The sequence below is a fragment of the Choristoneura fumiferana genome, chromosome 11, assembly GCF_025370935.1.
Source record: "Choristoneura fumiferana chromosome 11, NRCan_CFum_1, whole genome shotgun sequence".
Lineage (NCBI taxonomy): Eukaryota > Metazoa > Arthropoda > Insecta > Lepidoptera > Tortricidae > Choristoneura > Choristoneura fumiferana.
In genome coordinates, this window is record NC_133482.1 from 4,299,987 (window position 1) to 4,325,462 (window position 25,476).

The 25,476-nt window shown below is 38.9% G+C and overlaps 1 protein-coding gene across 1 annotated transcript; it reads right to left on the reverse strand.

The window, feature by feature from the left end:
- Window positions 1-11: 11 nt before the first annotated feature.
- On the reverse strand, window positions 12-24,236 carry Adss (adenylosuccinate synthetase). Its single transcript, XM_074094120.1, has 10 exons — window positions 23,941-24,236; window positions 12,999-13,101; window positions 9,020-9,153; window positions 5,572-5,717; window positions 4,768-4,973; window positions 4,334-4,488; window positions 3,698-3,822; window positions 2,823-2,949; window positions 2,110-2,230; window positions 12-1,227 (listed from the first exon to the last, which is right to left on the reverse strand). The coding sequence occupies exons 1-10, from the start codon at window positions 24,133-24,135 to the stop codon at window positions 1,175-1,177; spliced, it is 1,365 nt and encodes a 454-aa protein (XP_073950221.1). The 5' UTR covers window positions 24,136-24,236; the 3' UTR covers window positions 12-1,174.
- Window positions 24,237-25,476: the final 1,240 nt, after the last annotated feature.

The window sequence follows — 25,476 nt, forward strand, 5'->3', positions numbered from 1 at the left end:
TTCTGTTGAGTACTATGATACCATATCGTAACTATTGGCTGTTGGTACTAGTAGCACATTGACTCAAAAACAGGACACGAATAAAATTTCCACAGGGTTTGATTGTAATGACTAAGGCTAAGTACCTACGCACTATGCGGCTAACCGCGCCGTCTCTTTCTAAAGCGATACTTTGAAGAGGGTCGGGGCGATAAAACCGCATAGTGCGCAATTACACTTATAGTGACGTTCGTCCGGTCATATAGTAGGTATGGACGGCCGCCACAAAAATACAGCCATCTCATTCCAACGCATGTCAAGGTATTACACTAATAACCGCCTCCTTTACTCGTGCCTTGCTTTCGTGTTCAGTTTCTATCGATATTCTAACCAACAGCCAGAAAATTACAGCAGTACACATTAAGCCTTGTTTTGCGTCCAGTGGAATTTTCCACAAACCGGCACCCTCCATAAGTTTAGATTCCATAGGGGCTACCCTTAAGCCAGGTCCGTGTATCCCATTGTAACTGTACTTATGTGAAACACTCACAGCCTATGGTGCCATGAATCATGAATGCGTAAGCAACAGACGCATTTGTGCGTCTCTTTTCCACAACAGCTTTTCGTTTTCTAGTTAAATGGACACTGGCGCGTGGCAGTTGTTTATTGCCATGTACAGTATGTTTACATTAAGCGCATAATGAAAATTAGACATAACATTGTTAAACAAGTGTTACGTCCGTTTGAACATGCTTTAGAGACGCGGACTCGACTCGACTGGTCATTAAGCTTGTGAGAAACATAGCCCCTTTGTAACCCATTTAGACCTACCATAAGTTAAACGTCTGTAGTAAAATACAATACATGGTCATCATAAATTACAGTTAAGATCGTGAATACACATCATTATTTCGTCACTAGGTCCTTTAAAACAAACTCGTACCCCAAAATTGGTAATTTTTCTGAGTGAACTTTATGATTATTACCGCAAGGTTCAATTTTGTTGACATATTGATATTAGATACGAGATTTTTTCAAAGCAGTGACGATTTGATTGTTGTACACAGCGCGTATTAAAATTTCCGCAAAGATTACTGTCCTACAGACGCTTAAAGTACGAGGTCTGACGTCACATCTGTTTATTCGAATGAGCGATAATGACACTAAGTACACTAATAGACGTTTGACACCAATGTTAATCTAACCGGATGATGCATTCCCGGCCCTGGCCCACGCCGATATATTGAACTGTAAAAGAAAATATGTAAATTAGAATTATATTAGAGATCCCCTTTGAGTTCGACACAAGACATATTTTTGCATGCATTTGCAACTGTGTCGAAATATCGGCAGGTCAAAATGGATCTACGTCTCGTAACCAATATATTTTACGTTAATTAAAAAAAGAAATAAAATACAATATTTTAAATGCGGAAGTTGGCGAGTGTTTGCTGGTTTATTACTCTAAAACACAACTCTAAAACGACTAGACGGATCGGTCACGTCATCAAAAAGTTTGATAAACTCAGTAGTTTATTTATTAGGGATGGGCCAAAATTCGTTTTACATTCGGTTTAACCGAACTTCGGCATTCGGCCGAGATTCGGTTTGAATGCCGAACATTCGGCACACAAAAAAAGGACTTACTTGTACTAATTCGACTGAAATTATCTAATAGAAAGCATGTCTGTCATATATCAGTAAAATATGCAACAAAAATTAAATAAACTTAGTACATATTCTTTTAATAAACATCTTGATTACAATTCGTAAATTTAACTAGAAAAAAAAATTTTTGTTCACAATTTTCACGAAACATCGAGAAAAATTGTTTTTTAAAATTATTAAAAGGTGTTTTCAACAATGAAATTTAACACCCTTCTTATCCATCTACTAAGTAATTAAATTTTACTAGAGTCAGGTCAGTAAACCGAAGTTCAGCCGAAATTAGAACGATATTTTTTTATTATTACCGAATATTCGGTTCAAACCACATTCGGCCCATCTCTATTATTTATCAGTTATGTTACTTAAGTTATAGCAGGGAGGTCCACCCATGTATCATGATTCAATCATGGCTCTTCACAAAAACGATAAACTATGCGTGGTCGACTGACTGCCGCGACTGACCTGGTATCTCGAGGTAAGCCTCGATGGCTTTCACGTAGGCTTGCGCTTGCGGCGGCAGGTTGCTCAGTTCCCGCACCGCTTCGATGTTGCATGCCCAACCCGGCAGCGTCATGTATTCGACCTGACACCATATAGTAAGGAAAAATTAAAAAATGTGTAAGCATAAGAAAACGTGGTAGCTTAGAGGTAAGGTAGGGGATAACTGAAAGTGCGAGCGCTATGCGCGAGCGAAGCGTCGCCGTTTCGTCTTGCATGTTCGTTTGGCTGTTCTCTGTGTGGAATTTATTTGTCGATTCCGTTTTCAATAAACAGTCATCTGAATAGGTAGTGTGAATTTATCTATTCGAGATATGATGTAACTAAGAGTGGTTCCTATCTCTAGAAATATTAAAGTCTCTCTCTATCTCGGCAATTTCAAAATTGTTGTAATTTGAGCATCACGCACGGCGAGCCCAAAATTAGGAGTTTCTATAAAAATATTAACAATTGTACCCACTCTAAAAAAATCTTATGGATCTGCTGGTCTATTAAAAAATCACACCGACCAAAACTTTTCTAAAGCCCAGTTTAGACTTGCAAGTACCATTACATTGCTGCACTCGATTGACGACTTCAGTCTCCTTTACGAGTTTACGACCTCGTAATGTAATACAATTTACACCATTTTTCTCTCAAGTCTAAACTGGGCTCCAAATCTTTAAGTAGCATCCTACCTCGACATTGCTCAACTCAGTGATGGACGCGGGGAAATAGTCAATCTTCTTGCCGTTGAGCTTGTAGGCGACACCGATTTTGATCTCCTCCAGCGTGTCCAGGATGTCTAACTTGGTCAAGCATATCCTGCAATTAAAAATAATCACGTCAGCCGTTCCTCTTCAGAATATGGCTTGAGAAAGAGACAACGCGCTAAAACCGCACGGCTAACCTGCATAAAGGCCGCCACATACACTCACTCGGAATTTTGATTCGAAATTCCGATTCGGGATTTCGAAAGCAGTAAATCCATACAAATCTATGGACAGTAGTTTTCAGAATTGAAATAAACGTATGTGTGTGAGTGTGATCTATTTACGGAATTTCGATTCGAAATTCCGAAACGGAATTCCTAGTGTATGTGGCGGCCCTAAGGGGTGACAGTACCTACCGGCCCGATTTTTCGTGTACACGCCCAAAGAAACTCAAGACAGTTTGACATGGTTTGTATACAAGAGTGGGAGTTTACACGAAATATCGGGTCGGTATTTCCATGTCGGTATTATCCGGGCCCGTAAATAGTGTCAAATTTTCAAGCTAGTTACAAACTCCCTGTCCACTGAAGAGAAGCTGAAATTTTAGGCAATTCTATTGGTAGGTTTTTAACTTGCTCACCGCTCCGCAGCCTCAGCCTTATACAGTCGAGTTCATAAACTTGTGAGCAAAAATTCGTTCAAAAATATCTGAACACGCTTCTACGCCGTTAACAGAATAGAGTCGTGTTCAGATATTTTTGATAAAACTTTTGCTTACAAGTTTATGAACTCGACTGTACGTACAAGACCTTATGTATCTAAACTATAATACAGATGTTTTAGATATAAGATAGACTGACCCAGTGTATCCATTGACCATGGCGGTGTACCGGACGACGACGAGGTCGAGCCAGCCGCAGCGGCGCACGCGCTTCGTCGTCACGCCGATCTCGTGCCCGCGCGTTTGGAGGAGCTCGCCCGTCGCCTGCGACAACGAACTAAAGTTAACAATCTGCGTAATGTAATGACACAACACCACAATAACCTAAGTAATAATATGGGTCTCGGAGAACGGTAGACCGCCGCCCCATTTGGTCAGATGTCATCTGGCAGTCGGCTGGTAAACTGTGGATGAGACTAGCACAGGACCGGTCCAAGTGGCGTGTAAATTAACCCTTTTCCAGGCCCCGCGTATTCTATTGTACCATCAATCGACGATCGATCGATTGGTATAGTAGAAACTGTAGATCGTCATCGACAAATCCATTGTACCACCGATTGACGATAGATCAATTGGTGTAGTACGGTCGCCATCAGATATTTCGGAGCGGCCAAATATTGGCACATGCACTCTATTATTAGGTATTAAAGTTCATGTACCGATATTTTTGATCACCTTGACCGCTCCGAAATATCTGATGGCGACTGTACAAAAATTCTATCGACGTCGACGAGACCGTTTTAATCGATCGATTGGTGTGGCTTAGGGTACATACATCGTTCAGCTCGGTAGGGAAGGGTCCGTCGCCCACGCGCGTTGTGTACGCCTTCACGACACCCAATACGTCTCCAATCACGTTGGGAGGCAGCCCGAGGCCGGTGCACACGCCGCCGATGCTGCAGTTTGATGACGTCACGTATGGGTAAGTACCTGGAAGGTTTAAAAGGATACAAAATGATAGCCAAGTTAGACATCACAGCGACACAAGTGCTGTCTGCGTCAATCGATCAAATACTATAACGGTTTTTATGCCTATTATATTATTATGAAAATATAGATATAGTCAATGTTTAGCCGTATCGCTCGATGTAAGTAAGACACTGTGTCGCGCACCAGCGGCCAGAAGCACGAATTACTCTTGCTAGTGTCTGTGTCCTTTACTGACTGACGTAGTAAGAAAGGGACAAGCGACTTCCTGTTTTGACTCACCAAAGTCTATGTCAAGCATCGCAGCGTTAGCTCCCTCTACCAGCACACGCTCTCCCTGCCGTATCGCTCGATGTAAGTAAGACACTGTGTCGCGCACCAACGGCCGGACGCGCGCCGCATACGCGCGGTACTGCTCCAGTTCTGCTTCGATATCAACTTCTAAAGCCGGGAACATACGCTTGTACGTTGCGGCTATCGTGCGGAACCTGATAGAATAAGACCAGACTTTAAATTAAATACACAATAGCTATAGAAGTTCTTCTAAAGTAGTAAGGCTCATTTTCCTTTTTTGGGGGTTGATAGACTGATGAAATTAAACGTTTTCAATAATATTCCTCAATCCGATGTGAATGACAAATCAGAATGGTGGACTGAACTGACGCCAGAATGTGTTTGTGTGTGTAAGGAATCTCTAACACTCAACTTTTGAAATAGAAATTGCAGGTGGTGGGACCTTGTGCAAGTTCCGCTCGGATTACTACCACCATCTTGTTCGCTAATCCTGCCGTGAAGCAGCAGTGCTTGCACTGTTGTGTTTCGGCGCGGAGAGTAAGACAGCCGGTGAAATTACTGGCACTTGAGGTATCCCATCTTAGGCCTCTAGGTTAGCAACGCACCTGCAATTCTTACCATCAGGACACCCACTTGCTCGTTTTCCATCCAGTCGAATAAAAAAAAAGCTTTATTGTATAACTGTGTTTTTACAATAATAGTAGCTTGGAAACAGTTTGTTGAGTGGGAAGTTTCCCATAAACTTAGCTAACACATAAGGTAAATGGTACCTCTCTCACTATCAGAACTCACTTCTCCTCAAAAATATTGAAATCTCCGAGCAGGTCGCCGATCCTCACGCCGTTGCGCGTTGCTTTGGATGAATAAGTCGGGCCGATGCCCTTCTTCGTCGTGCCGAGGGAATTCTTACCCTTCTCAGCTTCTTGGAGCCCATCTACCTGGAGAAAATGATAGTAGCTTGTTGAGATCAGAAGCCTTGTTGTCTAACGAGTTAACACTGGCGATCGCATCCACCCATCTCTTTCTATCCGCATCTTATACCGTGTGACAGAAAGAAGTGGTGTCAAATGTGTAAAACAGAAAGGCCTCAGGTGATTCGGACGCATATAAGATGAAGATCAAAGAGGAACCCTCATCACGCGCGATTGACAGAAAATGCGCAAAAAATAGAACTGATATTTGAGATTATGAAAAATAACCGTTGTGTTTTAGAAGTCGTGGCAACCTAGTGGTTTAATCTTTGACCACTCAAGGAGAGGGTTGTTGTGGGTTCAAGCCCGGGGTACAAATCAACGGACGTAAAAAGAGCTGGCGATATACCTGCGCAGTGAGCGAAATAAGGGCCAAATTGGCGGCGGAGCAGTGGGGGACGCGAGAGGGGCCGTAGGAGCGCGCGCGCGGCCATCATGCCATTGGCTTGTTAGTTGACAGATGCGCAAACGTATCCCCTCCACTGCCCACCTCTTTTTACGTGCGTTGACTTGTAAGTATATATTTTTAGGTTTTAGCAATCTTAAATAAATCACCTATCAATTTCAACCATGTTTGAGCACTTTTCGTTGTAGTATCTGGCACTTTAGGCTGTGCGTTATCAAGTCCATCAGTCACAATATACGACTGATTTCGTAAAAATCAAACTGTATACACAGTAAATTTCAACTCTAAATTCTGAATGAAAATGACAGTTTTTTCACCCTTGCAACGACAGTACCGATGTAATATGTCCCATTGACATTGCTCGCTGACATTCCACGTATTTAATGCGACAAGGTCACGCAGCGGATTACGATCACGCTAAGCCTATTCAAGATAACACCCATTTACATACCAGATTTGCGAGCCCGCTGCTTTACGAGAACATAAAAATTTGAGTAAACAATTTTCTGTCGAAAACAAACTGTGATTTGCATTGTAAACCAAGTTTAAAAAAACACGTAGAGGTAAGTAATATTTGTACGAAAAGCCTTTTTAATTCAAATGAATAAGTATCTGCATTAAGTCTATAACGTAGTCGTTAGGTAGTATTTCAAATGACTAATGTAGGTCGAACGGCGTCTATGCTGAAATGAGACTGGTCTGGCCATGTTTGCCACAACGAGTTGTGGCCCAAGATTACCACCGAATGGACGCCCACCAACTCAAAAAGGCGACCTGGCAGACCAAGACGGCTATGGCGGAATGAACTGGACTACTTCTAGAAGGACTGGCCCTTGTATGCAGTGGATAGAAAGCAGTGTAAGTATCGGAGCAGAATCCTACTTAATATATAAATAAATATTATAAATGCGAAAGTTTGTGATTCAGTGAGTATTTGTTACTCCTTTACGCTGAAACGGCTAGACGGATTTGGATGAAATTTGGTATGTAGATAGCTGGACATCTGGAATAAAACATACATAGGCTACTTTTTATTCAGATATTCCCACGGGATAGTGATAAAATCTCGAAACAACAACCGCTGGGCTTAGAGCCATGAAATTTGAGATGATTGTTTTTAATGTAACGTCAATGAAAACCACGATTTAATTTTCGGGATTTCCCACGGGAATTTTCAAAAATCACAAAATTTCAATTCAGCTGCTGGATCTAATGATTTACGTGTGCGAAGCCGCGCGTAAACACTAGCAGGTTAATAATAATTTACGTATCTAACTAAAGCAGAGGCCGTGAAGATGCACATTACACCGTATCACACCATGACCGTAATAGCAACGTGACAGGCCAAAATATATTCTTTGTATTGAAAATATAAAGAAAGAAAGAAAGAAGACATTTATTCACTAACACAGAAGACACATATATACAGCAAAATTAACACAAATAAAAAAAAAATACAGAAAAACACATGAAAATAGTAAATACAAGATACACAATGTTGTGTGTCCCAGCGAAAGTGAAACGGTCGCTGACTCAGCATTATGCTGAAGCGTTAAACGCCTGCAGCGCTGATTTTCTGCCAGAAACGTCTGTGACTCACGGAACGATACACAAATATAATAAATAAATAAATAAACCACTTATCTATACATACACAAATAAACTTAAGAGAGAAAAAAAATAACTATAACAAACCAAGAAATAAATAAATTACAACGAACAATAATTAAAAGAAAGAAGAAAAAATGGATTGTTTAAAAACATCAGGCATATCAATGTGGTTGGCATGTCAAAGTGCTGGATAGGGAAAATATGAGACTGTCCTTACTAGCACGTTTCGTAAGCAACCGTCGCCGTCGCCTGTCATGTAGGTATGCGCTTGACATTCCGTTTGACACTCCGTCTGACACGTTCCGTACGGTCATGGCATGATACGGTGTAATGTGTAGAGTCCTTAAGGTGAAATAAATGAATTTATTATGATTATTTTCCACCGGCAAGGCGAGACGATAACAGAAATTTGTTAGGCAAAATTTCAACTCTCCTAACGCATGCAGTGGAAATAGTATGGATCGGCGAGGATGTGCGATAAGGAGTGATATAGACATTATCAGGCTATAACGGCTGTTTCCTCCTATAATGTAGGGTTGTAGCGAAGGTCTTTTTTTAATAACAGAAAATCAAAAATGTTGGTACATTACATACATAGTAAGTACATTTTGTTTTTTAGAACTACTAATAATTAATAATCAATATTAAGAAGTATATTTCACAAACGACATTTTCCGGCTTTGACAACGCAAATAAACCTCTGTTTAGTCGTTCAAACAAAAACACAACCCTCCTTCGGGCATTCCGGTAAAAAAGCGTCTACATCATCCAATTAACTTCATGTTGGTCTGCTGCGGCGCCGACGGACATATAGAATTTAACCTACATGTTTGTTTTCAATTACATTTTTAACTGAAATTCAAATGGCTAGCTATAACGACTTTTCATTGTTCATTCAACGCCAATATTCCCCTGAACACAATGATGCAATAACTAGCACAATACCGCCCATACGCGTCACAAAGTAGCACAATAGTCTACTTATTATAATGCCTTTAGTGGCAAACAATACAATGTAAAAGTATAAAAAATATGATCCTCGTACCAATCAATGTGAAACCCAGATGATAATTTTTTCCATTTATTTTGCCAATATCTACTGAGTATCAATTTTCTACTCAATATCGGTTCAGTAAACCACTTCGTTTCAGTACAAGCGCGAACCTTCAAGGGTTTTCTTTGTGAATTTCGGAAACTCGAAAAGAAAAAGCTCATTTTTTTACCAAGAAAACTAAACAGTTAATTTCCATACCTGTTGATGTAGATCCAGCACCAAATGAGCCCTATCGGACACAATGAGACGACCCTGCCAGTCCTTCATGCCTTTTAGCTCGTTTTTTTTTAATTCTTCGAAGAGACCTGGCAGATGAATCACTACACCGTTGCCTGTAAAACAAAAAAAAAGCATGTTAGAAGCATTTGGAAAACTTTTTAACAGCCAACAGGCGTTACCAAATAAGGGGTTTCATTGTCTAACGCAATCAGAATCGTTTTCACCAATTCTTCGTTAATAATCGTTTTCCGTGGCCGATGGGGTCAAAAGGTTTTCGAATGACGTCCGCGGACCGGGAGACGGGCTGTCGGTAAGCCTCCAACATGATGGAGCGACGACCTGGTTAAAATGGCGGGATCGTGTTAGATGCAGAAAGCACAATACCGGTCTGAGTGGAGAGCCTTGGTGGAGGCCTATGTCCAGCAGTGGACGTCTTTCGGCTGACATGATGATGATGATGAATCGTTTTCACACTTCAGCATGAGGGTAGAAAGAGACGATAAACGCGATCGCGAGGTTAGACAATACGGCCACAGTGTTCTCTGGGCATCATGAGCCTATAAAGCCGAGTTTAGACTTACAAGAAAAATCGTGCAAGTTGCATTACATTGCGAGGCCGTAAAGCCAACGAGTTTGTAGTGGGCAATTGAGCGCCGTAATATACTTAATGCAACTTGCATGATTTTTCTTGAAAGTTTAAACTCAGCTTAAGATCTCCTTCACAATGTTTAAGAGTTTGATTGTGTTTAGGATTGTCGATATCTATATGTCTTTAATAGATCCTCATATTATAATGCTAATATTGCTCAATGTTAAAGTTTTGAGATGTGTTGGTTCGTATGTGGTATGTATGTATGTGGTGTGAGTCATGCGTATATGGATTAAGCCAAAGAGAAGGTCACTGTAATGTCGTATCAGGAGCTCAAAGCATTAGCAGAGAGGCGTACAGAATGACGATTACTCCACCGACAAGAGGTATAAAGGCTCTTAAATATATGATGGTGATGTATGTATGTGAGTTAATCACGCAAAAGCCGCTTTAATTTCTGGTGAAATTTTGCACATAGATGGACCATGGCCAAGAGACGGAGATAGATAAGGATACTGCGGAAAACTGCGTTTATTTGTTTGTTAATAGTGATTAACTAACTAACTTGTAAATTAACTTGTAGAGCCTGAGTGGGACGTATGTTGAGATCATGAATATGAACACGTAAAACAAGTTGTAGACAGAAAATAAGTCAATTAGAGGTCTCCGTCTGTACGAATAAAATTAAAGGTAGGTACAAATTTCTAGTCTTGCCAAGAATTTAATGTAAATATTTATGAAGCCGTCACGCAGTACTAAAGAAATATATACGCGCCATAAAAAAGCAAATAAAAAAAATTAAAATAATGTGGGTGCTAATGTGCTAAATGAATATTTGTATGTACATATTTTTGTAAAAAGAAGTTTTTTTGTTTCCATAACCACCAAAGTCGTGGTCACGTTTTTAGATAGCAAAAACCGGCCAAGAGCGTGTCGGACACGCCCAAAATAGGGTTCCGTAGACATTACGAAAAAATTAAGTTAATATTTTTCTAAGGATTTCGTATTTTATACGGAATCTTCCAAGTTTAGGTATATTTTATAGTTTTCCTTGAAACCACACACCCACATTCTGAATTTTTTCAAATTTTTCCACCCACCGGTTAAGATTTTAGAGGGGGGGGGCGCTCGATTTTAATGAAAATTTGCACTTTAAAGTTGAATATTTCGCAAACAAATCACTAAATCGAAAAATCGTCTTAGCAAACCCCTGGTTTTAAAATACCTATCCAACAATACCCACACTATAGGGTTGGATGAGAAAAAAAATCACCCCGTTTGCGGGAGGTACCCTAAAAATATTTTTTTTCAAATTTTGATTCTACCATTTTGTCGGCATACTTTACATATATATTCGTGCAAAATTACAGCTTTCTAGCATTGATAGTCCCTGAGCAAAGCCGCGGACGGACAGACAGACAGACATGGCGAAACTATAAGGGTTCCGTTTTTGCCATTTTGGCTCCGGAACCCTAAAAAATTGTTGCATTGAGTATACCATGGTTTCGTTTCCAAACACAGGTGTCAAACTAAATGTTTCGCAATTATCATCATCCAAATAATATTGCATAAGAACGTCTATGTCTGACTGTACTATTACTTATTCTGTGGTCTGACCTAGGTTTCTTAAGTAACTCGTTAAACGTATGCGTCATTTAGCATACACAAATATAATTAGTATCCATTATAAATTCTTCAGCTAAACAAAACTGCTTTTAAGTGGCTTGAATGGCTTCTTAATACGCCGAACACAATATAATGAGACCAAGAAACTAAAAGATATTAAGATCTATTTTCCAGTCAACCGATATGGTTTAAAATAAAATCATGCTTAGGTTAGTATAATTTTAAAAGCCCTGCAATCTAAGATTAAAAGCGGTAGCTTATAGATTCTAATTTCCTACATCTGAGATTACAACACTTAAAAATTTATAAAAAAAATACTAGAAAGTTTTAATTATTTTGTCACTTTAAATTAGGCCCTGAATAGCTGAGTAAAAAAAGTCTACTTTAAAGTTCCCTCAAACTGAACGAATATAAGCTTTTAAAAAACGCCTCAATCAACCGACCTTGGGTTTAATTTAACCGTTTTCAAGGTACGCGATTACCAGCTCAGCCATTACCGTGCCTGTCGTGTCTCGGTACAAACAGCATAAATATACAAACAGCAAACTGCTTCGCAACCTCGTACCTTACAGCATTTTTGTTTTAATATCAACCTTAAGTTAAACGCACAGTACTGGTTGATAAGAGATTGAGAAAGCAGGCGATTGTTTAGAACTTTTTTCCAACGAGACATTTGCATTTGTTTTAGTGATTATTCAACATTATTGGACATGCAATTCAGTAATAAATCGTCAATCATGTTATCAGAGATTATAAAACATTGAAATAAGCAGTAAAATCGAGATTTTATTAAGTCGGATTTCAATAATTTACCCCCTGTTTCATCACTCTCTGTTGTGTTTCTGTTATACTATAGTCAGTGGCGTAGCTACCGGAGGGCTAGACGGGGCAGTGCCCCGGGGACCCCAAGCTCAGGGGGGCCCTCAGACTCTTACTTACAAAATATAAATGACAAATGTGGCGTACGTCGAATTCGGAACACGACGAATACGGAACAAACGATTTTTAATAGTTTAATTGGGACTTTTGGTTACCTAGCTACGCCACTGACTATAGTGTAGAAGATATACATGATGCAGTCTTTGTTTATTTTATACGAATAAACAGAGACAGCATTAGTTATCTGCCACATAAAATATCAGAAACTTGTCAGGAACTGGTGAAACCTGGTGGAAAATGATGAAATACTGAATGAGCCAGCGCCAGCGCCATGCCATAAACATTGACCATGAGGGTTTCCAGAATCATGCAGAAAGTGGCTGCCTCTCGAGGAGTGTTGATCAGTCAGGATCGCTCGCAATTACAATCACATTCTTGCGCTCGCCACTTGGAAAATAAAAACGGTAAGTGCGATTGATATAGGCCTACTGGTTATTGAAAATCGTTCTAATTCTGTTGTTATCTGCGGCTGCAGCGATACTTGTCAAGTCATGATCATTTGTCACTTATGCTCATGATTACAACTATTTCACTAGTTTAACAATGATCAGCTTCTTCTGATATTCTACGTTAGGTAGATATAAAGCAGGGCAGGTGTCAAGGTAGTACGAGTTGAGTCTAAGGTCTAGGCAGGTACTGAGGAGCCAAATCCCCGATCAAAGACCGCCAAAAGACATCCTCGCCCTACCCCTAATAAATGATAGGGCAAGGGCTAGAGCAGGTGGTGGAAAAGCTACCGAAACTACTATATCATCGCAGGACCATAGATCGCTGACATCCTATTCCTTAGTATAGCATGCTTACCGATAACTGAGGTGCATTTTTGGTTGATGATGCCACTTGGCAGCAGATGGAAGTCGAACTCCTTGCCTTCAACAACGACTGTGTGGCCGGCGTTGTTGCCTCCCTGCAAAAAAAAACATTCATGTTAATACCATAAAAAATTGCAAGCCCTCTGAGTGACTTGGCCCTAGAAAGCTGATATTTTAGAGGTTCCCTTTACAAGAATGTGGATAAGTTAAGGTGACGATTTAGGAGTTTGTATGCTTACGATATGGCTTTGTGGACGATTTAAGAAGATGACGAAGTAGAACTAAGGATGAACACCCTGATCCTATAGTTTTCAAAACTCCCTGATCATAAACACAACATCCAGCTCTATTCCCTTAGACTTCTGTATCTCTGCTTAGTTAAAGAGCTCTCTACTGTGTCCTCTTCTCACATTAGATAGAATAAGATTATTAATTGATTGTTTTTTTTTTTTTTTAAAAACCGTGGTGGCCTAGTGACTCAAGCAAAGGGCCGTGGGTTATCCCGGCTCGCAACTCTGAGTTTTTCGAAATTCATGTGCGGAATTACATTTGAAATTTACCACGAGCTTTGCAGTGAAGGAAAACATCGTGAGGAAACCTGCACAAACCTGCGAAGCAATTCAATGATGCGTGTTAAGTTCCCAATCCGCACTGGGTCCGCGTGGGGACTATGGCCCAAGCCCTCTTGTTCTGAGAGGAGGCCTGTGCCCAGCAGTGTGACGTATATAGGCTGGGATGGTGGTTTTTTTGGAGTCTTTTTGTAATTTTTATTTCAATTTCCAAGTTACTTTTTACGGTCATCCCGTGAAACCTAACGAAAATACAAACTCAAACATGGATGCACAGAAAAAAAACCCTAGTGGCTGGTGGCTAGTGGGTGCCTAGTAGATAGTAAAAGGGAAAAAAAACAGGCTGCAATGTATGGTCCATGGAAGATATTTGTGTCTAGACTCCTGTCCAGTGGTGGTGTAGGGGTTATAGCACGCAGCACGGAATGCTGAGGACCTGGGTTCGATTCCCAGCGCTGGTCTCTTTTTCTGGGCTTTTTCCTGTGCAACAATGTTTCAGTTTGTATTTTCGATAGAGTAAGACAGTCGTTTCTCGTCGCAGTTGGACTCTGACTGGCCGCAAACTGTCGGCGCGCACGGGCTAATAAAGGCCAACCTTGACTCCTACCTATAGGTAACTAAAACCACTATGGAGTGCTTCAGAGCGCAACTGGCCAACGAACCACGAAGACTTAATTATATTATACCTTTAATTATACTAGATTTTGATCTGATAAGACATCCCGCGACTGACGCCTACGTGTAGCGTCGGCCCGGTATATCTATTTCGGTGATCATCATCATGGTCTTAGCCATAGTTTTTGCAGACTGTACAAGCAGTGTCAAGAGGTAAAGCAACATACCTGGCAAGTGGCAAGTGTAGAATAATGCACGAGGAACAATATTTTGAACAACATTTTTGTGGTCAGGCTTGTAGGGTAGCTGATCCTGTAATATTGCTATAATGCACCTGTTGACATGCCATAATGGCCCTAGCTTAAAGAGTGTATCAAAGAATTAATAAATGGAGTCAAGCCGAAATGTTAACATATTATTATTATTATATATACTTTCTCTTACAGTCTGATACAAATATAAAGAAAATATACATCCATTAAGTCAACGTAGACAATAAAAATACAACGGGGCACTTGTATGTTTTATTAACCACATTCACTAGGTAACTTTTTATTATTGTACCTATTATCTACCTTGACAATCTACGTAAATATTTACTAACTTATTCCCGTTGTGCTTGACATTATTTGAGTAAAGAAATAAAATTAAAAATAATAATCAAAATTAAACCCATTTTTTAACCGACTTCAAAAAAGGAGGAGGTTCTATGTTCCAACGTTTGTCTTTTTTTTATGTATGTTCGCCGATTACTCAGTCAATTGTGGACCGATTTTCAAAATTCTTTTTTTATTCGAAAGGGTACTCTTCTGAGGTGGTCCCATTGTCACCAAGTCAAGATCTGATGATGGGATCCTAGGGAAATCGAGGGCAAACCTCAAATTTTATAGGCACACCTAAGGCGATTTTGGCATTTTTCGCATTAAGATAAGCATTTACATTCAGAAAGTATCATTTGGTAAACTGGACCTGATGAAGAAGACCGTAGATGACCAATGGAACTCGTCAAAGCTAAGTAATGCTCGCTCGTCTATAAACGATCATTATTAATATACCTAGATAAGCGACTTGGAAGGAGCTTTAAGTTAATGATTCTTTCGAACTGATCTGATGCTGAAGCCGGAAGGTAGGCAACGGAACTCTGTTATAAAACAACGTAACTAAGCCGTGTTTGGGCTTAATGGAATCGTTGTGAGATGTACTTTGGCTACGAATCACTAAAAAGTGAGAAATAAATAAAATTTAAAACAAAAAAGTAAAACCGACTGCAAAATAAAATTACAAAAAATGGAACTACGAAATCTTGAGCACTAGTACTAGCTCGAAGTTGAAGCACGACCCAGCAGGATATTGTACTATGTAGGTGCGGTAGACTATTGTTCCATTCCTGCTGGCTCGTGCTGAGGCACCGACTTCGAGCTAGTAAAATATTTTCAAGGATTTCGTAGTCTGTTCCATTTTTTGTTATTTTTTTTTTTGCAGTCGGTTTTACTTTTCACGTAACAAATATCAGATCTAGTGGCTAGTCCAATGTGTAATATCACGCGCTGTAGCGTTTATTTTGTAGTTATGTAAATATGTACATTTTATCAACGTTAGTGTAGCGTAGCATAAAGATGGTTGTTCACGAGCTAAGAACCAGTTTTAGAACTCGAATAGGTATTTTATTTAACTAAATGTAAACAAAACAACGTCAAAGTCAAATAAAAACCCCACTAAACTATCTAAACATTTACACTTCTGTATTGAAATACACTAATCTAGTTTGTACTACAATGATAGATAAGTATGTTTAAAATCCTTGAATGCACCAAATCCGGCAGCTGAAGTTTGTTTACAATTAGTCAAATACCTATCCAAACCATGTGTATACATCCATGTTTACTTAAAGTTTTTTGGATGATCAAGCAGATTGGGTAACATTTGACACACTTGTAAACTTAAACATACCTATATTTATAATTATTTCAGCAAGTTGTGGGGATAATTTGACTTAATAGCCCTTTAAAAGGTTTTCAACGGTTTGATTCAATGTGTAGTAGTCACTTAGACAGGATTTGATGCGGTAGGTACACTTTGAACAATGGAAAACATTTGCTAGCACAATAAAAAAATCCTGAAAACATTTTACAGAGGTGTTCGTTCAGTCAATCTAACCCAATCATCTCCTAAAATATACTGTAATTTAAAGTTACCTTATATTTGTCCTTATCTTACACTGTTATTCGCCTTTGTCCGATACAAATAAATCATGCACGTTTCAAATAACTTCGTTTTTTTTTTAACAAGGAGGGTAGATATAACATTTGCGTATTCTGGAGCGTCCGAGCTGAAGGTCCCAGCTTCGATCCCCGGTCGGAAAGAATATTATGTACATACTTAGGTAAATACGAATAATTTTGTCCTAGTATTATATATTAACCCCCTTATTCATAAAACTTAACAAGCCTATGTTAACTAACAAATGCTTTGTCCCTTTCTAACAAATACAAATGTCGAAGTGACAGATAAGGACAAACGAATTTTAGCGGCATTTTAACTAAAATAGGTTTGATTGTCGTTTATGAATAAGGGGGTAAATGTGGCGCTGATTTTCAGTGAAGAGTGAAGCGCAGTAAAATCATGCAACTTGCATTACACTGAGCCCGCGATTTTCAATTTCAAACTCGATCGCTTTCCAGCCTCCCCATTGGGAGTATTGCGTTACATTTAACGCAAAATTTTCTTGTAGGTCTAAACTGTGCTTTACAGCAAACGGACAGCATAAAACATTGTTTATAGTCTCATCCGTGTTCCTCATATTCTTTACTAAGTATGTACTTTATATTCTGTACTATACGATTGATGCTGATTAGCAGAATTACGTAGGTACATAACTAAAGGGGGCGTTGAATTGCCAGTTCATAAACGCAGTGACGTCATAGTGACATCAGCCGCCTGTGTTCTGTCTGTTCTGTAAACCCCATGATTATAGGGTTGCCAGAAGATGGGAATTTTCCTGACATGTGACATTATGGTCTCAGGTCAGAAATAATCGAATGGTTTATAGACTGCATAATGGTCAGCATTCGGCCAACGCTAGCTTTTCGTCTCCCCGAAGGCAACGATTAACTGTAGGTAGTCTGATTGAGGGCCGCTGGTCGGGCTCACACTTCAACAAGAACATTCAGACCGTATTCTCATTAAATTTTTCCCCCTTCATAATTTTTTGCGGACTCTATATTTTAAAATAGTAAGCCCTATGTCACTCCGAGGGTGCCAAAGTAATAGACATACACGCTATCTATATAAATAAATACAGTATTGTATATGAAAATAATGACATGTTTTTCGAGCGTACACATAACATACATACAATTTAATTTGTATGATACAAATTTTTGAAAAAAAAGAGTAAATATTATTAGATCTGATGACCCTACCCAACCCACACACTCCCACGGGGTCTTATCATCGATATCTACAACGAAGCGGATGGCGCCGGATATCAATGTAAACAATTGCACAATACATGTGTCACACTCACGCCCGTCATGTGCGAGACGAATGTTAAAAGAACTATTCGGAATTTCTGATAACCTAGTAGTTAGCCTGACTAAGGCTCCGTATCCACCAGAGATGTGCGAGGATGTGTTGCGAAGAATGTGTTTTCTTGAACCAATAGAAACGGTACATTTACCTCGCCTCGCCTCGCTCCGCTCCGCTGTTTCGGTTCCAGCTTGAGATGTGCTGTGCGAGGATGGGCAAATGAAGCGTTTCTATTGGTTTATAAAAACTCATTCCTCGTAACACATCTTCGCACATTTTTGGTGGTAGCGCAGCCTAAAAAGCTCGAGGTCACGAGTTCTATCCCCAGTCGGGGCCGGGACAGTTATTTGTGTACAGAATATGAAAGATTGTGTATTCAATATGTATTTATTTATCCATTTAAGGTTGCTTATCCATGATTTTGTACTTACCCATAGTTTTTTTACTTACACTAAGGGGCTGTTTCACCATCCATTGATTAGTGTTAACTGGCGGTTAGGTGTGATGCCGTCTCTATTTGTTTTGTTCGAATAGACGGAGACGGCATAACATTTAACCGTCGGTTAACGCTAATCAATGGATGGTGAAACAGCCCCTAAGACGTAAAAGGGATTTTTTTTTAATTAAACTACTTTGTTTAATATCTACTAGCTACTTTATTATTTATTCAACCGCCGCCGCTGACCCTAGTCCCACTAATTCCATTAATATTATAAATGCGAAAGTTTCTAAGTCTGTTTGTTTGTTACTCCATCACGTCTAAACCACTGAACCGATTTAGATGAAATTCGGTATACAGATAGCTTGATTCCCGGAAAAGGACATAGGATAGTTTTTATCCCGGCAAATCGCATAGTTCCTACGGGATAGCGATAAACGAATTCCGCGCGGACGAAGCCGCGGGTAGCGGCTAGTACCTACTGAAATAAAAGGTAAAAGTCAACAAAGGCAATATTTAATTGACTGTACGTACTCGTAACGTAAATAGGTATCTACAGCTTACTGCTTGCGACATTCCGATCTCATTAACGAAAGTTAAAAACCTTGCGGCCTTGTTGGTTGCTAAAGAAAGTCATTAGATATTTCTTTTTAGTCGCAGCGGGGTCACGATAACAATAAGTACAACAACAATAAGTCATGCCACGTTGTGTAATTGATTGCATTGCACAAATTATGCAATGAGTCACAGTTATTTATGTTTATTGTTAATAGAATGTGACTTCAGTTAGTCACGTTTTCACAAGTAAATGTAGGTATGTTTTTTTTTTATTTGACTGGATGGCAAACGAGCAAGTGGGTCTCCTGATGGTAAGAGATAGGGCATGCGGTACCGGTACCATTTCCAGAACCGGGACTGAGATTTTCGGTACTGGGGCAGAACCGTTATTTAGTTACAAACTCAGTACCGAAGGAACCGAAGAACCGGGATTTTTTTCTCCCAGAACCGGTACCAGCGTGTTTGAAAATTCCCGGGATTTCCCGGTACTTTCGGTACCCCCAGGCATTGACGGATGGCAAGCATGCTCCTGATGGTAAGATCACCACCGCCCATAGACATCTGCAACACTAGGGGTATTGCAGACGCGTTGCCAACCTAGAGGCCAAAGATGGGATACCTCAAGTGCCAGTAATTTCACCGGCTGTCTAACTCTCCACGCCGAAACACAACAGTGCAAGCACTGCTGCTTCACGGGAGGATTAGCGAGCAAGATGGTGGTAGCAATCCGGGCGGACCTTGCACAAGGTCCCACCTGCAATTTCGATTAACAAGAGCAGTAAAACAAGCAAAATGGAAAAAGTTATGAACACCACGTAAATAAACGTGCTGGAGTAAGTAGGATCAGCTAATCTTAGCAGCATAAATTAGCGGCAAATAAAAAAAAATAGGACTGACAACACATTTATTCACTCACAGATAAAAAATATCGGTCACATACGGAAGGGGGTACGCATACTCAACGCACACACAAGCGCGATCTCCGTAACATTCGTACATACGGGTTTTCCCCGCATACTGCCTCTCGACCAATGAAACTCATCGATCGTTTGCGACGACATACGTAAACAAAAATCTCCAGCATGCAACACCATCGGAAACGATGCATCCCGTCCGGACAGCCTACGCATCCAAACGACCAATAAAAAGGAACCTTTAGGTGCAGTCAAACTGATTCATGAACCAGGGTTCTAAGATGAGATGTTGACATGACATTTTAACAAGCACAAAGGTTCCACCCTCCTGGTATGTACATGATTCGGTTTGTTAAACTGTAACTATTCTGTTTGTACCTACCGGCGCCAAATTTTATCCGTAACCTCGATTAACGTTTACACCGGAAAATTTGAAGTGTATGAATGTAATGTATTTTATTCTTGGGAACTTTTCAGTATCTGCATGTAAAAGGGTTGACCAAAGTATGTAAATCTGATATTAAATGATATCGTAACGGATAACACACGTCCGAAACATGACGAGCTAAACTCGGTTTGAGACGTGAGTTATCCGTTACGATATCATTTAATATGAGTGAGTCTCACGGTAGTTTCATGTTCAAAATTTGTGGATCTGACCTTAGCAAGAGTGCATATTGAATGCTCTGGCATTCTTTGTAAGAAGATAACGTTATGTTTGTTCTGGTAAAGTCCGTCAGTGAACAGAGACCAGCCAGGAAATCTATAAACAGGAAAAAGACTCGATTTTTAATTCTGGAAACAATGCCCAATGCGCTGTAGCCATGGAAGAAGGCAAAGAGGGAAAAGGTCGCCCATCGACTATCTGGAAGCGAATCATCCAGAACAACCTAGTTCCAACAGATTATTTGCAGTAGTTCCTTTCCTTTCATACTAATAATTCTCCTTTTTTGTACTGCCAAAGGAACTACTGCGAATAATCCCTTCCAACGCCAACCTAACGCCAGAAATCGGCTAGAATGGCGTAATAGTATCAGGAAGGATGACCCCCAAATAGGGAACAAGCCATGGGTGGGATAGTTAATAGGCGAATCGCAAAATTATCTTTCAGTAATATATTTTTCATCACACTTGCTCGTAAACAGTGTCATAACATGCAGGCTACCTTGGTTGCAACCCCCCAAATAAAACCCTAGACCTTAATGTGCTTGTCATGAAACCCGTGGTCGGTAAATGAGTCATTGCCCGTACTAATTTTCTTGTCATGAAGCCCAAGGTCGGTAAATGAGTTTGTTACTGCATGGTGTGCTGCAGCGCCTGCAGCGCGCGCACGTCGGGCACATGCTGCGCGGAGGCTGGCGCTGCCAAGGGCGTAGTCAGCGGTATCGGCAATTTTTGAAAAAATATTAGTTGTTCTTTTACAAATATACAATTTTACTCGCAAATGTGATGAAAAACATTGTATGTCGCAAGGGCAGTACTAGAATAAGTCAGTCTTGGACTTCGGGCTTCTAATAGACTCTCGTTCGTATTTCCTTGTTTACCGCCCTTAAGACATTTGTACTGTACTAGTAGATGCGTACCTAGTTCCGGAAAATAATCAAACCAATAACATTTCCACTGGCACTATATAGGACTTGTTTGTTTTTATATTCAAACCAAGGCTTGTTCAAGGTTCTTCCTAGATTTTGTGATAAGTTCTAGATAGCGAAATCGCAGTGCTGTGCATAGCAATTTGCAATTGTTATCATTTCAAGTGCTGGTGCATTGTGCGGTGACAGAATACAATCATGTGAATGATAAGCTATCTAGGATTAGTTGTCTGTCAAAAAAAGCATGTGGATTATCAAAACCGACAAGGGCCTGAAAAAGATTTGCTACATAGTTAAAAAGTATAGTCGACCATATTAATGCTCAGGCATTTTTTAGGACAGCTCCTACATCAGAATAAAAGCAAAGCTAATTGTCCCATTGATCTATAAGAATAAATTAATTTTGACATTTTAAACTGTATGGTCACCTGCATTAATATCTGTCACAGCAGAGCCTGCTAAAATATCTGACACATCCTGCCGGCCTTAGAAATAGTTCTATCAGATAGATATTTATGCATTCTTTGTTGTCAGATATTGATGCTGGTGACTGTACAAATGATATTGAACCTTAGGGTAACAACTTTATACTTGGTTTGGATAGGTATTTAATTTAAATAAATGTATACAAAACAACTCAATTGGTGTCTTAAATACAACTATTGAAATACACTAGTCTAGTTTGTATTACAATGATAGATAAGTAAAATGTTTAAAATCCTTGAATGTAGCAAATCTGGCAGCTGAAGTTTGTTTACATTTAGTTAAAAAGTTGCACACCGTTAATCGTGATTTAGCTTTCAAACTTAAGTTTTTTTTTCATATTTGGGATACATGTAAGTATGTATGTACCCACTCAGAAAATAAAATAACAATATTACTTAAATCTATACTGCCATTACTGCCCTCCTAAGCCGAAAGGTGCTATCTCAAAAAAAAATTTGCTGTGTGTCACATTTACATATGATGCAATTTTGCATAAGCTACACAATAGTATTAATAAGCTCAAGTGATTTTTTTTTAGCTTATAATACCTTCTTGGCTTAGGAATCTATACTGCCATTACTGCCCTCCTAAGCCGAAAGGTGCTATCTCAAAAAAAAAACCCTTTTCTGTCATTTAGATTTTTACATTTACCATGTGATGCATTATTTTAAAAGCTATTCATAGTATTAATAACTCAGTGATTTTTTTTCTAACCTTACACTCATCATTTTTATTATTTTGTTTGTCAGTTGCGCTTTGTCAATTTTAGAAGAAAATCACACATTGAAATTTGACAACACCAATCTATAACTACACTGTAGTGAATCAAATGTCTGACCAAAAATCTGTCAAGCTATTCCAATTAGAAATTGCATGGCAAGACCATACAAACTATGATAAATTAGAAAATATGGTTATTTGAATGGGGTTTACAAGTGATATAAAATCTTTTAAAATTTTTTGTACCACAAGTGACCCCAGAGACACAATTAGTTGTTTTTATTCAAATCCAAAAGGTTCACTGTTGCAATATGTTACTAGAAGTAAGTTTATCTTTCTTATAGCTATATTGCACAATTGTTTTAAATTAAAATGTCATGTCATGTTACTCAGGTGGCATATCTTAAGCCATCCCAATTGGAACTGGAAATTAGAAAGGAACTGAAAATTAGTAAGTCTTGTCTCTACTTCATAATTAGCTAAAGTTCAACGACCTAATAATAAGAGCCAATTACATTAATTAAGTAAAATAATATGTACATAATATATCTATTACCTAAGCAGTTCAGTCACCTTATCCATAATAGGTCATTCTTGACTCACAGATGATAAATGAACAGTACCAACAATTAACTTATTGCCTTGTCAACAGTTTGTAGAGTAAGCTTTGCAAAATATCATCTGATAAAATAAAATAAAAACTTTTTTGTTGAGGCTTTGGTCATTCTGGGTGATAGTGACAGTGCTATGAAGAAGGTAATCAACTAAACTAAAATATTTATAAATACATAAATAAATCACCTAGAAAGCTACAGGATTTCAAATTTTCTTAAACATCTGACAATAATAGAAGTAATGTGCTCATCCCAAGAACATTTCACGCTATTTCTGAAACATCATTTACTTAAATTTAGCCAGAGCCCTGGATTGAGACAATATGTGAATTCACCAAGCCATCAATAGCATAACCATGACAATAAACGCCCCAGACCTTGGCAGATCTCCACAATTAGCGGCGACGAGACAAGGCCTGCTTACGTTTCAGCCAGCGCCCCGTCAGCGATTGAACGACACAAAACTTCCATCACATGACAAAAAAAAACATGCATACTGTTATGTTACGTAATTTTAACCACGTATTCCCGGTTTATGCAACATTAAACAACTGGCGTCAGCTCGTTCCCGCCAGAACCATTTGGCAAGTCTCGTGATGTCGTATAAAAACATTGTATCAACCAGAATTGTTTTCAAACACGCTGGCGTCGTGCCAATAGTAGAAAGCTTCTACAAAAAACCGTACTTGAATCCCGAAATATTATAAGAGCAGAGCCACATCGTATGAAGCGGCAAAATCAATGAATTAGCATGATGACTTCCCTGTAATATAACCTCAACACTATAACCTTTAACACGGAAATGATTTGATATAAAGATTGGCGCAATTGTTTATGTTGTTATTTTGGTGCGGAATAATAAACAGAAAGCAGATAAATAAATTCCGGCGATCACTAACCTGGCAGCGACACACGATGTCAGAGTTTACAGCAAGCAAGTCCACCAATTTTCCTTTTCCTTCGTCGCCCCATTGGGCACCCAGTACAACAGTCACTTTATTACTTTCCATTTTGGATTTCTTAGTACACGACCCGCCGGCAGGGCAAGCCAACGATTCGCCATTTACTTCTGCGTGCTTCGCCGTCGAAGCCATTATTTTATCACCAAGTCACAAACTTCGAAATTTCACGAGTGAGATTGAAAACATGCGCGCGCAGTAACTGCCGACTTGCAAGCAAAATGAGTTCTGGGATACCATACCCACTGAGCAAATCTTCCTTTGCAATGCATGATTTTAATAATTTTTACCAATTTGACACGTTATCGACAAATAAAAGAAAAAAAGAAAGCATAAAGTTTTAACTTGGTATTTGTTGAATTTCGTTTACATACAATTTATGTATAAACAGTAATTGCTAGAGGAATTTGTAATGAATAAGGAAGGATACAAAAAATAATATCATTTTCACTTTTACGCTATTGAAGTCAGTGGGTGAATTTAACAATTACCTTTTATTGAAACATTTGATACGACTATTAATTACTAAACTTTGACAGAACTGTAGAACATAATAAAACAACAACAATATCGACACCTGCAATGAACATCATCGTTATAACTCATTCGTTAACTTTAAAAAAATTGTGTTGTAATGTAACTCAGACATACCGTTCTCTTTTTAAGTATTCAATGTTAGTATAATAAGGAGTTATGGCGAGAAATAAAAATGTAAATAGAAATACAATTTTTTTCATGCCATTGTTGCGACAAAAGTCATTTGAAAGGACTATGGCGTAACGAAAGTTGGTATTTCATTCACCCCAGTACACCCTTTTTTCCATGCCCTAACTTTTAAACGCAAACAAAGGAGTTGAGATACAAGGATAACAGCTAAAAAAAGATAGGTAATTTTTTTTCTTTTAAAATCATGATTCACCACCACAAGATCCCCTCAAAATTGACAAAAACTTAGTTACGATGATATTCCTTACAGGTGTCGATATAATAATTCTAGTCAGCGGGAATCATGCAACTTTGAATTTTAATTCCAATCGTCGTAAAAGACCAATTAGATTTAAGAAATTATCTAAACATTGTTATATTACTGCAACATCCTTACTGGGTTGTAATACTGTAAACATGTATGTATTGTGCAATTTCATTAAATGAAAAAATATAAAAAAATACAATTTCATTTCAACTTTGACGTGTTCTTAAATAAACGGACAACGGTTGCCGTTCCGTCGTTGAATAAAGAACCCTTGAAATCAAAATTATTAATTTAAAAAATATAAATCAGAAAAAGTTAGTTTGGTTTAAAACATAATCTACATAGTTTTAGGGAAGTACTCAAGTTCTGGCAACATTGACCGCGGCCTATAATGCTGCCAAATTAACAAGGATATGCTAAAAAAGTGTACTGTAAGTACGTATGCCACTATCTAATTTAATTGTATTAAATTAGATTTTGTTTAGAAACTATGTACGGTGTGA